This window comes from Lissotriton helveticus, chromosome 10, assembly GCF_964261635.1.
Source record: "Lissotriton helveticus chromosome 10, aLisHel1.1, whole genome shotgun sequence".
In the NCBI taxonomy this organism is placed as follows: domain Eukaryota; kingdom Metazoa; phylum Chordata; class Amphibia; order Caudata; family Salamandridae; genus Lissotriton; species Lissotriton helveticus.
In genome coordinates, this window is record NC_136071.1 from 173,419,893 (window position 1) to 173,432,481 (window position 12,589).

Consider the following 12,589-nt stretch of genomic DNA (forward strand, 5'->3'; position numbering starts at 1 on the left):
AAGCCCGAAGGCGCTGGCGGCGTCTGGGCCGAAGCCCCCGACCCAGTAGGGCCCCCAGACGGGTCCGCTGGGCCCGAAGGCGCCGCGGAGCCCGCCAGAGGAGTGAGAGACCTCATGGCCATGAGGAACTGCTCGATCTCCGGTGTCGCGTGCGGCCCAGGGACCGGAGGGTGTGGGGCCGTACACGACACCCGCGACTCCGACGGAGCCGCGTGGGAGGTGTCACCCAAACCCCCGGCCGCGTCACACGAGCGTCATGGGGAGTCTGAAGAGCGATGAAGTCTCTTCGACTTCTTGTGCTTACCTGACGACTTCGACCCTGAGGAGTGATGTCGACTCCCGGAGCTATGATGGTTCCGATCCCGTGACCGGTCCCTCGACCTCCGTCCGGACCGAGACCTTTAGCGGCGCTGGGCCGACTGCCGCCTAGCTTTCGAAGTCAGGGCCCGGCAGTCGGGGCAGGTCTTGTCGTCATGATCGACGCCGAGACAGTGGAGGCACCGGCGGTGGGGGTCGGTGACCGACATCAGTCGGTCGCAGTCCTCACAAGGCTTAAAACCTGGCATCCCTACCGGCACCGTTCGGAGTCGAAGACTCGAAAAGTGATCAAAAGGGATCGTAAAAAGTTTAGTAAATAAATGACTACGGTACCACTTTTTCCGGATCTGCGCTGCTGGCGCAGAAAAAAGAAGAATTGACGTCAGCACGCGGAGTCTAAGTACTCCGACGACGTCATCACGGCGCCCACAACGGACACGGTGCCACAGTCGACGCCTACCGACGTGCAAGGGTACTGCTACGCAAAAATTTCGGATCCAGTCTGACGCCTGGGGATATTCTAAGGTAAGGAATCTAATACTAACCTGTTTCTTTCAGATTATTCAGTGTTTAGCTCTATTTTGAGGTACGAGGCTCCATCCAGGGCCGGACTGGAAACCCAAAGGTCAGACCAGTCCCTGTACTGTGCACAAATGCAGCAAGTGAGCCTGCCCAAAACAAAGGATACTTGGGGGGGCTCTCTCACCAAGAAACTTAGTGAAAATAATGGCGCATTCTACAACACATTTATCATTATATATTGAATAGTTTTCGTTTTTTAAGCATAACAAATGATGACCTTACTGTGCACCAGTATACGGCAATCTTTGTTGGGGCTCTTCAATGGTTTCCTCACCATCACCCTGCAACAATGCCCCTAATTTCTTCATAACCCTCTGTTAAATGTATTTAATTTGTTTTATAGCACCTCTCATACCAGTGAAGGGTGTCAGAGCACTTTCCATCAAACACATACTAAGACAACGAATCATACGTGTGTAAATCAGGGTATAGAAAATCTTACATAATGCAAAGGGGACTACACGGTGTAGGATTCACATGCCAACCGTACTGTTAGGCATATTTTAAGAGTGCTTGTCTGGAAAAAACACAAACTCAAGATTCAGAGCATAACACAGTGGTTAGTGTTGACATATAATAAGAATTTATTTCTACCCAAACAAACATTTTTTGAGCAGCATCAGGATAATAAACTGGGGAGAAAACATAACTTACTAACTTTTACCAGGCAGTTTACATGCAGCTCTTTGATGGGAGTTCATAACTCACTGTGCTAGATTACAATTGTAACTTATAAACGGGGCATTAGCAGGATCTCTGTGACAAAAGCAGTAACCCACTGAGCTATGCAAATAAAATGTTGTTCTTTGAAATGCATGGTACACGTTCCTTGCAGGAGGCATAATACCTCTCTACACCACCTTAGATGAGTCAAAGCTGCCACTGGACAAAACTCCAAACTCTCTCCAGCAGGTAAATTAATCACCAAACTTGACACTTCTTTTATAATCAGCAGTTTTGGGCAACAATAACTATTCGGCACTTTTAAAACAGCTGCCTGCGGAACCCCTGGGAATGCGTCACGGGCCTCTGGGGGTCCACGGACCACGGTTAGGTAACCACTGCCTTAGGGTAAGCACCAGTAGAGTAAACTCATCTGATCGGATATAAACAGGGAACTAGCTAGAGTAGCTGCAGGACATCTCCAACACGATCCCTTCTTTAAATTCTGATATTAGTCTGCACATTAGCTCAGAGTGAAAAACAGAACACAAATAAGACAGGAGGCAAACTTTTTTCAATAATTTTTTTATGAAAACAATCACTCTGAATTCTCCAACAAAATGCCAAATAAAATACAAAAAATAAAATAACAGACTCTCCCCTTCTTGCGATTGTCTGGAAAGTCCTGGTGTTTTCATAGAAGGCAACAGGCAGTGTATAAGTGCTTTCTATTTAACGTTAGCGTTAAACATGTACTCTCCTCTTACACAGTAGCTGCTAAGTACAGTACGAATACTTTAGAGTGCGTGCATGTGTGTTGGTTAGTTTTTTTTCTTTAATTGCATGTCATTTACAATAACAATCCAACTGGAAATAAAAAATATTCTTCTAGACGTCAGACTGCAGTCATTTTATAATTTCATAACTTTTTCACAGTTTAAAAAAGTTTTATATATATTTTTTATATATTTTATACATATATCATAAAAAGTTAAATCCATTTGAAGGTATATAATACAGTGGGATTTATGGTTGTTCTCGCGAGAGGGAATTAGCACAACAGCATGTTTCTGATGCTTCACAAAAATTGTACAGACTGAAACAGTGTCCAACAGGTGGTTTGTAGTGAGTTTGATCCAACCAGAGTTTTGATTAAAAACGTTTCCCAGTAGGGAAACTGCTTGCTGTGAATCAGGGGAGTTCCTTTAATCTCTCCCCTTTTATGCTACCAATTGGGACGGCTCCTGAGCAACGGACACTTGACATTCTGTCCTAGGAATTTCTATCGAGATCAGATGGTAAGATATGTAAATCCTCTAGCAGTAGCCATACTCCCAATGACAGATCGATTGTAGGCAGCGCGATTAAAAGATAAGATGGTCCATAGAGTGAGGTGATTGTTTCCATCTCGCCCACATACGATGTCCACACAAAGTGAACGTCAGAACAGCAGTGAAACAGTCCTTCCGACCCTTTCACTGTCCCAACATAACGCTTAAAATGGTGTATGGAGCAAATTGTACTCTTCCTTCGTGATGAATGGTTGAAAGGAGTAGTGTGAAATTTCCTACAGGCCACGGTAACATTACATCCATCAATTATCACTTGGCACACCGGTTTGTTTTTCATTGGTGAAGTTCAAGATTTACGAACTTTAAAGGGGTCAAAATATCCAACTCTAAAGACATATGAAAATATAGATATTTCAGCCTGCAAAATACAGACAATTCATATTCACACACTTTGCAGGCAAGTAACTTCCATTCAACCAAAAAGTAAAACCTGGAATGGATAAATTTGCTAGGCAATGGATGCCAGATGCTAAAACATTTCCTGTACAACACCAATATTCATTCGTCTACTGTGGGTCTACAGCCACTTGTGCCATTAAAGCTTAAGAGCGCCACTTGTCCTGGAAGGCACCTTAGTCCACAACACTGCTGGATCTGAGTAGGACGATTCCTACCTTGATCCTTGTACTGTAGGACTGCCAACAAACACTGCAGCTGCAATGAGACCATGGTCTTATCAAACGCGCTATAGAAATACTATTGGCATTCTGTACCACTTGAACGTCATCACAAATCCTCTTCTCTAGTTGATACATAACAAGATTCACAAATATCGAAAGACCTTGGGTGGGAAGAAACCCCACAGGAGTCAGTTCATACAACCATGTCCTCTGCTAGCACTACGCATAGACAATACCAAAGGCTACTTCCGTAACATGCAATTTTCAGAGGACGGCGAAGTTCTGCACCTCTCCTGATGTTTTCGTTTCTAGTAAGAGGTCAGATAATGTTCCAAATACATTTCTAAAAGTACTAGATTGTCGCATCTTTTTAGAATTCTGTAGATTGATAACCAGTCAGATGTTTTGAATGAAAGCTTGAAGAGGTGAATGAATAGTTCTTATGTATTCTACCGGACCACAGATGTTTTTCTAAAATACCAGGTCCTAAAGCCAATCAGCAGATCGTAGGTTCACCGTCCGTATCGAAGATCATGCCTGTGGTTGGCTCGTATGTCCCTGCCAGATAGTAGAGGTCCTCACTGTCTTGGTACTTCTTGGTTTTCAGCATCTGCTCATACTGGTCAAGAGCAACAACAAGGCATTTGTGAGAGACGGTCTGAACATCATTTTCATCTACGTGTGAAGACTGGTACAAGGCTCGCTAGATACGGAAAAAGAAAGAAATTAAAGGTTAGGAAGAGAATATATTAAATCAATTTTCCTTTGTAACACAATTTTACGATATCATTGAAAACCCACCACCTACATTTGGGGCGCCAGAAAAGTAGATAACCCTTTTCCGTTTCACTAGCTGCAATTACTTGAAAATCTGCAAGGATATATACACAATGTACTCTACTTTGTCCTTGTGATGCAGTCAATGTATGTTTTTGTGTTAGACTCAATCAGTTACCACCAAGTGATCAGTAACTATATCTTACTTGATCTAGGTCTCACGTATACTATTTACGAACATTTAGGTTAACATGTTACTGATGCAAGTCAAACTATGGAAAAATCCACTACTGTGTTTTAATCATTCTAGCTGAATTAAAACAATAGTGGATTTTTTTTCAAACTGAGCAAAAAGTGATTACATGTATTTGTAAGATATTGAACGCCTAGAGAAGGGTTTCTGCTGTGTTCACTAAATAAACTCAATCCTGTGCAGGTTGTGAACAAACTAGATACCATTCCAGACTCAATCACAAGCTGGTGAGATAATGCCCAGCATCTGAATCAAGAAGGCAGACTCTGGTGAGTGGTGGAATCCATTGAACCATTTGGAAAGTAACTCCTACCTAAAGTGTTATGATGCCTAACCAATGGCAGATTTAGTGCTAAACAAATACCAACATGATATTCTTGCAGGCAAAACAACTTGCCTATTGCTTTGCACCTGATTGGTGAACACCACTCACTGGAAGTCCTGTTCCATAATCCCCTTGCACTACTGCCCTCCTTTTCCAGTTTGGATAGTGGATGTTCTTAAGAGGCTTCAATGCTCCTGGAACCTTTCTACAATTTTCAAGTTGCCACAAACATGTACGTGGGATTGGGACAGGTTCTAACAGTTCAACCTATTCTAAAGGCAAAGTGCTAACGACCTATTCAGGTGTTCTAGTATATCACTCAACATTAGCAATTTGAGGCTTAGCAGTTACTGATACAGGATATTAGGATACTTGTGGTTTCCTGGCCACTGCTGTTGTAAAAAAATATATAAAATAAAAGTGCACATGGTTGGCTTTTCGCCATAAAGCCAATATGAAAAGGACAACATTGAGTAATTGTCCTTGAACCAAAGTGCCTTCCATCTCAAATTAGCCACACATAAATTGTAGTAATGTACAGCGTTTTTAGTTAGATCAAGTTATATTTCAAGTAAGAAGGTAAATAGACATACCACTAGGAGCAGACAGGCCCTGGCTTGAAATGTCAGCTTCAAATGCCAGTTCCTCAACTTGACCTACAACTCCTGTTTCTATAGACAAACACTCAGTCCCTGCACGCGTGCCCACAGGGAGAGAGACACCTTCCCTGAAGCCACTTGGTCTTCACCATAGTATTAATGGCTTCAAATGTCAGACTCAGTGCAACAAAGATATTTTCCACTGATAGGATGCAGATCTCTGTCAAAGCTTGCCTAACGTATGTCTGTTCAAATTCCGGGCCTTGCTCCGACAGTCTGGGTCTGAGATTTCCAATAGCACAAGTGCATCAAACTCCAGCTGTCTAGGTGTCTACTCAAAGAGAAATCAAGTAGAACTCTGCCACCTTCAGAAGGTTCAGATTTTAAAATTGATTTTAATGGCACTTTTGGATAAGGACAGCAACATAAAAACACAGAAGAGACCCCCAGATAGAGAAAGTACTGCACAGAAGAGATCCCCAGATATAGAAAGCAGTGACTTAGCTCACTCCCCAAAGTGTGGTGTAAAATATTGTCAAGTCACCAATTTTCAGCTTTAAATTCCAAGATAATATTTACAAGGCAGATTCTAAGAGTTCAGTTTAGACTTTCTGCAAACACTCCTCTGCGGAAACATTCAACTTAGCCGATCTACCCTGCAAAGCTCCTTTGGGTGAATAGTTTTTCATCACAGCCTTTCTACAACATAGGCCTTCATTAGTGTGTATTTTTTTTTCCAGACTCCCTACCTCATGATCCAAAGTATACAACTGCAGATACCAACCAGTCTTCTTATTTTTTCATTATAGCTTGAATTTTGTAGACCAATGTTCTACATTCTTTATTATAGAATTATCAAAGATAATCTTGAGAATCTGTATAACTCCTATGTTTGAAGCCCTCTTAACATCACTGGGTTTGGGGAAATATCATTCTTACCTCCATGAAGTCTTTCCTCTGCTGAGAAGCCTGAAGTACAGAATGTAGGTTTTTGCCAGCTTTTGGATCCCACTGCATTGTGGCATGGTGCAACAAAACAAGAGAAAGGGGGAAAAAGCAGAAGACTGGGTTAATTTAGCACAAACCCTGATAGCAAATACAATGTGAACTTGCCTTAGATGAGCTACTAAAAATACAACCTCTTAAGCAGGCAAATATGACCGGTCATGACAAAGTTCAACAAACGTGTTCATCATATTAACATCTAAATTTATTTTGCCAGCAGAATATCACAAAACCAGGAACAATGTGAACATCAAACAGAAGTGGTAGTGACTCAGGTTGAAACTGCAGGATACTTTTCAGAAAAAGCTTTTCTCCTCCATTCTCCCCAAATCATCATGGCATAACTGCACTGTTCTCACAACTACTAGTATAAATCTGCCACACACACTACAAATGCAGTTCTATTAACTTCATAGTAGTTTATCTGGCCCTTGGACTTCAATCATGTCCACTTTGTCCCACTTGCTTTGGATACTGCTGATGCAAAGCAAGTTGGAGAAGACATAAAAACAATTTCAGTTTAGTTACTTGCAGTATGGATATTATGTATTCAACATTTCAAGTAAAACGTTCTAATCTAGCACCCGAGAACAAAAAGGATCACACACAATAGTTGAGGTCCAGACCACAAAGAGTTATGTCCGTGTTTGGCCTGGTCAGGGAAATCTCATAAAAACAGGATATGTCCTATTCCAGACCGAGTATCAGACAAAGAAACATACATCTATGAAGATTGAAGGGCGAGAGTTTTCTTACAACTCCTTGACAGAGTTAAAATCAATTGATAATGAAATTGTTGAAATTGTCTAAAGCACTGGTTTAGTTGGAGGCAGACGAGTTCTCCTTGGGAAACAAAGGATGTAAAAAACCAGGGTACACAGCAGATGACTTGGTACTAAAGTTGGAGGTTTGCCACAAAATGGTTACTTACCAGTAGGAATAGTTTTTGCAGCTTGAAGAATTTTCTGGATTCATATGCTGTGCTTTATTCCGCAATCTCGAGGATGGGTTCGGAAAGTCTCCTTAAGTCTCTTTCTCAATTTCTTTTTTAGTTTGTTGAAAAAAGGCTGGTAGGTGGATTGCTTGATCAACGTGGAGTTTTGATACAACCTTTGGAACGAATCTTGGATTAGTTCTCATGACCACCTTGTTGCTATGTATCTGCAAGTATGGCTTTTAGTTGGGGAGTGCTTTTATCTCACTTACTATCCTTAGTAAAGTGAAGGCGACGAGAAAGGCATTTTTGAGCGTTAGAATCTTCAGCCGTACATTCTGCATTGGTTGAAAGGGCGTCGTCATCAGCTGGGTGAGCACCACATTCAAGTTCCATTTTGGCATTGGAAGACTTCTTGGGGTGCTACTTTCTTCAGCTCTAAGGATTTCCACCACGGGTGTGGTAAAAAAACAAAAAAAACCTTTTCCCCAGTTTGCCTTTTGTATATGCTACAATAACTGCCAATTGGACTTTGATAGAAACATAAGATCCCTTTAGAATCTCCATCTCCCTTCTTGGCGGCAACATTTTAAGTTCAAGAGCCATACTGCCACGTTGAGGGTGTTTGGTGCAGGTGCCACACTTGTCCCTCCCTTTGTGGACTGGCAGTCAGATGTATTGCCCTAAGCTGGGTCTCGTGGCTTAGTGGACCAATGCTTCAACTGTAAGGTCTGTGTTCAACCTCATGGTCACAGGTTCAAATCCCAACAGGTTCACTCAGCCTGTCATCCTTTTGAGGTTGATAAAAGATGTACCATTGAGCTGGGTAATGGTAAACATCCGTTATTCAGTGCCAATACACCCTTCTGGGTGAACTTTTGCTCTACAAATACGTTATCTTAAGGATATTTCCATGAGGTCTAAAAACCATGTCTGCCGAGCCTATTGAGGGGCTATCAGGGTCAAATAAACTTGTTGCTGTCTGTGCTATTGGAATCTGTGGAAAGGCGTAAGCAAATGTCCCTGACCAATTTATAGACAGGGCATTTCCTCATCGACTCAGGATGCACAGTTTTGGCATTTTGCGTTGTGTGTTGCAAAGAGGTCTACTAGTTGAGTCCCCCAGATCTTGAAGATCTGTCGACATTTCTGGTTTTAGTTCCCACTAGTGTGTGGTGGTCTTCTTCCGTATTTTCTTTTGCTGGTAGGTGCATTGTAACAAAATGCTTACTTACCACTAGGAGTAGTTTTGAAGCTTGAAGAATTTTCTGTATTCACATGCTGTGCATCATTCCGCCATCTAGTGGTTGGGTCCAGAACAGTCTGTTTTTCCCCCTGGTTTTGGGCATTGTAGACCACCATTTGGTGCCAGGTACGTCCCCTGTGTGACGTCAGACTGCACCCTGGAGGTCTTCGTGCGTGGTAGACATCTTCAGATTCTTTTTTCTGTTTGTGCTTTAGTGTATAGTCCTTTAGATGGTTCTTCATCATAATTATTATATATGTTTCTTCCCCACCTGTTTGTATTACTTGTAGGGGTGGTTGGGTGGGTCGCATGTGAATCCAGAAAATTCTTCAAGCTGCAAAACTACTCCTACTGGTAAGTAACTTTCGTTTTGCAGCGGGAATCCTTTGCTGGATTAACATGCTGTGCATCAGATTATGTAGCGGTTTATCCTGTCTTGGGGAGGCTGTGATTAGAGGAAGATTTGGGAACAGGTGTTGAAGTACTTTCTGTCCAATTTGCGCTTCCTTATTCATTTGTATGTCCACACAATAATGCTTGGTGAATGTGTGTGGTGAGGCCCATGTAGCCGCTCCTCATAGTGTCTATGGGCACATTGGCCCTAAATGCTAGAGCCACTCCTTTCTTTCTAGTGGAGTGGGCTGTTGGTCGCACTGTAAATCCTGTTAGCGGTGGTATAGCATAGTTGGATGGTTTGTACTATTCATCGTGAGATTGTTGCCTCTGTGACCTGCGCGCCTGTGTTTGTATGCGCAAAGGTAATAAACAACTGTTTGGTCTTGCAGGTTTGTTCAGTTCTTTTTTTTATAGATGATACAGTAGTGCTCTTCTTACATCCAGGGTATGGAGGCTTTTTTCTCCTTTTGTTTGTGGGTTTTTAAAGAAAACCGGAAGGAGAATACTCTGATCTAAGTGATATTTGGATACCACTTTTGGTAGGAATTGTGGGTTTGTTTTTAAAATAACCTGGTCTTTGTGGATGTTATGTTATGTGGACTCCGCGCATGGCTGCCCCAGCAACAGGGAGTCCCAGCGCTTGCAGAGCAGAAAACAGGCAAAAGTGCAGCTAATTAGATGTGAAAAGCCAGGTTTTATTCAGCCTCCTAATTATTGAGAGCAGACAGAGGGATGGAATTCCACAATGCGGGAGCCTGAGATTTAAAACAACGGCCCCCAGCTCTGCAGCGACAGACTCGTGGAGTGCACAGCAGATGGTATTCAGCAGAGCGAAGTGCACGCCTAGGAACGTAGGCTGTACAGAGCTCCTGCAAGATTTGGGGACCCTGTCCGTGTAGAATCTTATGAGTGGTGCATAAGGCTAGTAGTACGACAAATCCTGGGTACTGCAAAAAGAATGCGTGCTGCTGCATTTTGTACATGCTGGAGTCCGGCTGTGACCGTTTTATTAGTGCCCAACAAAAGACCATTGCAATAATCCAGACGCGACAAGACCACAGACTGCACTATTAGTTGGCGGGTAGCGGCGTAAAAAAATAATAATTTGTTTAAGGCTTTGCGTGAGGCTCGAAGGTAAGGGCAGTATCAATCAAAACCCCCAAATCCTTAACAGTGTTTTTAGGTTGGGGGTGGGCGTAGGCCACCACTGAAAATCCCATTTATGGGTGTCGTGGCCTACCAGGAGCAACTCTGTTTTAGCAGAGTACAGCTGCAGGTAGTTGTTGGTCATCAACTCAGAGATAGCCAGGACATCCGCACGGAACTTTAATTGGTCTGTAATCGGGCTGGTAGTGAAGGTGAACACCAGCTGCGTATCGTCCACGTAAGATATCATTTTGATGTTACGTACTTTGGCTAACAGAGTCAAAGGGCGGACATATACGTTGAACAGCGTAGGGCTCAGTGCAGAGCCCTGGGGGACACCGCACTTTAGAGGGTAGATACTGGATAGGTAAGGGGGGCGTGAACCTGGAAGGAGTGTTCTGAAAGAAATGCCGTGAACCAGGCCAAAGCCCCACCTTTGACTCCGATCTCTTCAAGGCGTTGGAGAAGAATTTTATGGGAGACCGCATCAAAGATCGAGTAGAAATAGTGCCGACGTGCTACCCTCGTCTAATGCTGTCCAGAGCTGCTCTGTAACTGCCAAGAGTGCTGAATCCGTAGTATGTCTGGGGCGGAACCCATTCTGAGAACTGTCCAGAATTGATTTAGATTCTAGATAGTTTGTCATGATGGTGTTGACATGAGATTCCATAATCTTAGCCAGATATGGAAGCAGAGATATAGGTCTAAAATGTTCTGATAAGGATGAATCAAGAGTAGGTTTTTTTGAGCAGCGGAACAACCTTAGCGCGTTTCCAAGATTTAGGAATCACTGCTGATTGAAGGGAGTTGTTGATGAATGTCCTACCCTCCATCAACAGGCAATTATAGAATTTTCTAAAGATGTCAGGTTTTACTGGGTCGTCCGGGGAACCAGATTTAACTTTTGCTGTTAAAATGGCTAAGTCTTCATACGACACAGGAGGCAGAATTTCTAGGTGGTGAGAGGCTGCACAATGAGTGGAAATTGCCACGGATTCGACCAAGCCTTGCCTTACATCTAGGGCGCTATAGATGAGATCAACCTTATTAATAAAAAATGTTGCCAGTGAGTCACATTGGGAGTTAGAGGAAATGGGGTCACTGGAGCCTGTAGGAGGTTGCAACATATCTTTTACAATGGAAAAGATGGTTTTGGAAGGATTGGGGCTGGAAGCAATAGATGCTGCAAGGCTTTTGTTTTTTGAACTAAGTTGTGATCAATTTTTATGGCCTTCCTATATATGAGTTTAGCAGTATCGTCATATGACCGCCTCCAGGCCCGCTTTAAGATTTTACATTTTTTCCTTTCTCCCCGGAGGGCCTCATTGTACCAGGTGTTAGTTTGGACACGCCGAGACTGACAATTTATGTGGGATGCACTGATCAAGGGATTTATTGATCCAGCCCCTAAATGCTTTGTCAGCTGCCTCTGGGTCAGGAGGCCAGACTGGACGGGAAACAAGAAGAGTGGATTGAAAAGTGGTTGCGTCCAGTTTTTACCAGGGACGTTTCCACAGGGATTGACAATGGGCCCCCAACGTAGTCTCATCTAAATCCAAGTACATAGAAATAAGATAGTGATCAGTCCATGTCAGAGGAAGGGGGAGGGAGTACTGACAAATTTTGTAGATTTGGATCTTCTTGTATGGCTCCTGTATGGTTAACGCCTGTAACTCACCACTCACTCTTCACAGAGATGTAATGGCAATGAGAAAGGCTGTCTTTAACCCCTTCCATGCTCATGACGAGCCCAGCTCGTCATGAGGCACAGTGGAGCTGTGCTCATGACGAGCTGGGCTCGTCAGAACTAAAACGGCGCAGCTAATTCCCTCCCTATGCAGGAGAATTAATGAGTGGGCGGGATTGTGACGAGCCTAGCTCATCATGAGCACAGCTCTACTGTGACTCATGACGAGCAGGGCTCGTCATGAGTGCCGCTGCCACCCCCTCCCCAGCGCCGTGGGGAAATTACCCCTGCGGCGAAGGTGTTATAGTGATGTCTTTGAGTTCTGCTTTATGCACGGGCTCAAATGGTTTTGTCATGAGTTGCGTGAGCACTGTATTTAGACTCCACATGGGAACTGGAGCTGTTCTAGGTGTTGCAATTAATTTGGATCCTTCTAGGAATCTTTTAATGATGGCTTTTGAAGAAACTTTTGCAAATATTTCCCCTTGTGTATGCAACGATGGCAGCGAGGTGTACCTTTATGCTTGAGTAGGTGATGTGGCTGTCTAAGAGATGAGTTAGATATATGATTCTTCTGATTTGATAGAGTTTATTTGATTGTTAGCTGTGCACCAAGTGGTGTAGAGCTTCTATTTAGCAGCATAGCATTTTCCTGTAGTTTGTTTTCTTGCCTCCTTTAAAACTAA

At 43.2% G+C, this 12,589-nt stretch overlaps 1 protein-coding gene across 4 annotated transcripts in view; it reads right to left on the minus strand.

Annotated features, from left to right (window-relative positions):
* Positions 1-2,795: 2,795 nt before the first annotated feature.
* The window catches only part of TNRC18 (trinucleotide repeat containing 18), a 204,223-nt gene continuing 194,429 nt past the window's right edge, over positions 2,796-12,589 (minus strand). For 3 of the 4 annotated variants that reach the window (XM_078665019.1, XM_078665020.1, XM_078665021.1), the window contains 2 exons: positions 6,429-6,500; positions 3,892-4,238 (listed from right to left, as the gene is read on the minus strand). In XM_078665019.1, the coding sequence (XP_078521145.1) occupies positions 4,032-4,238; positions 6,429-6,500 (279 nt within the window). In that variant the 3' untranslated portion in view covers positions 3,892-4,031. Of the gene's footprint in view, positions 4,239-6,428; positions 6,501-12,589 lie in introns of all 4 variants that reach the window. The other variant, XM_078665022.1, reaches the window with a different exon arrangement.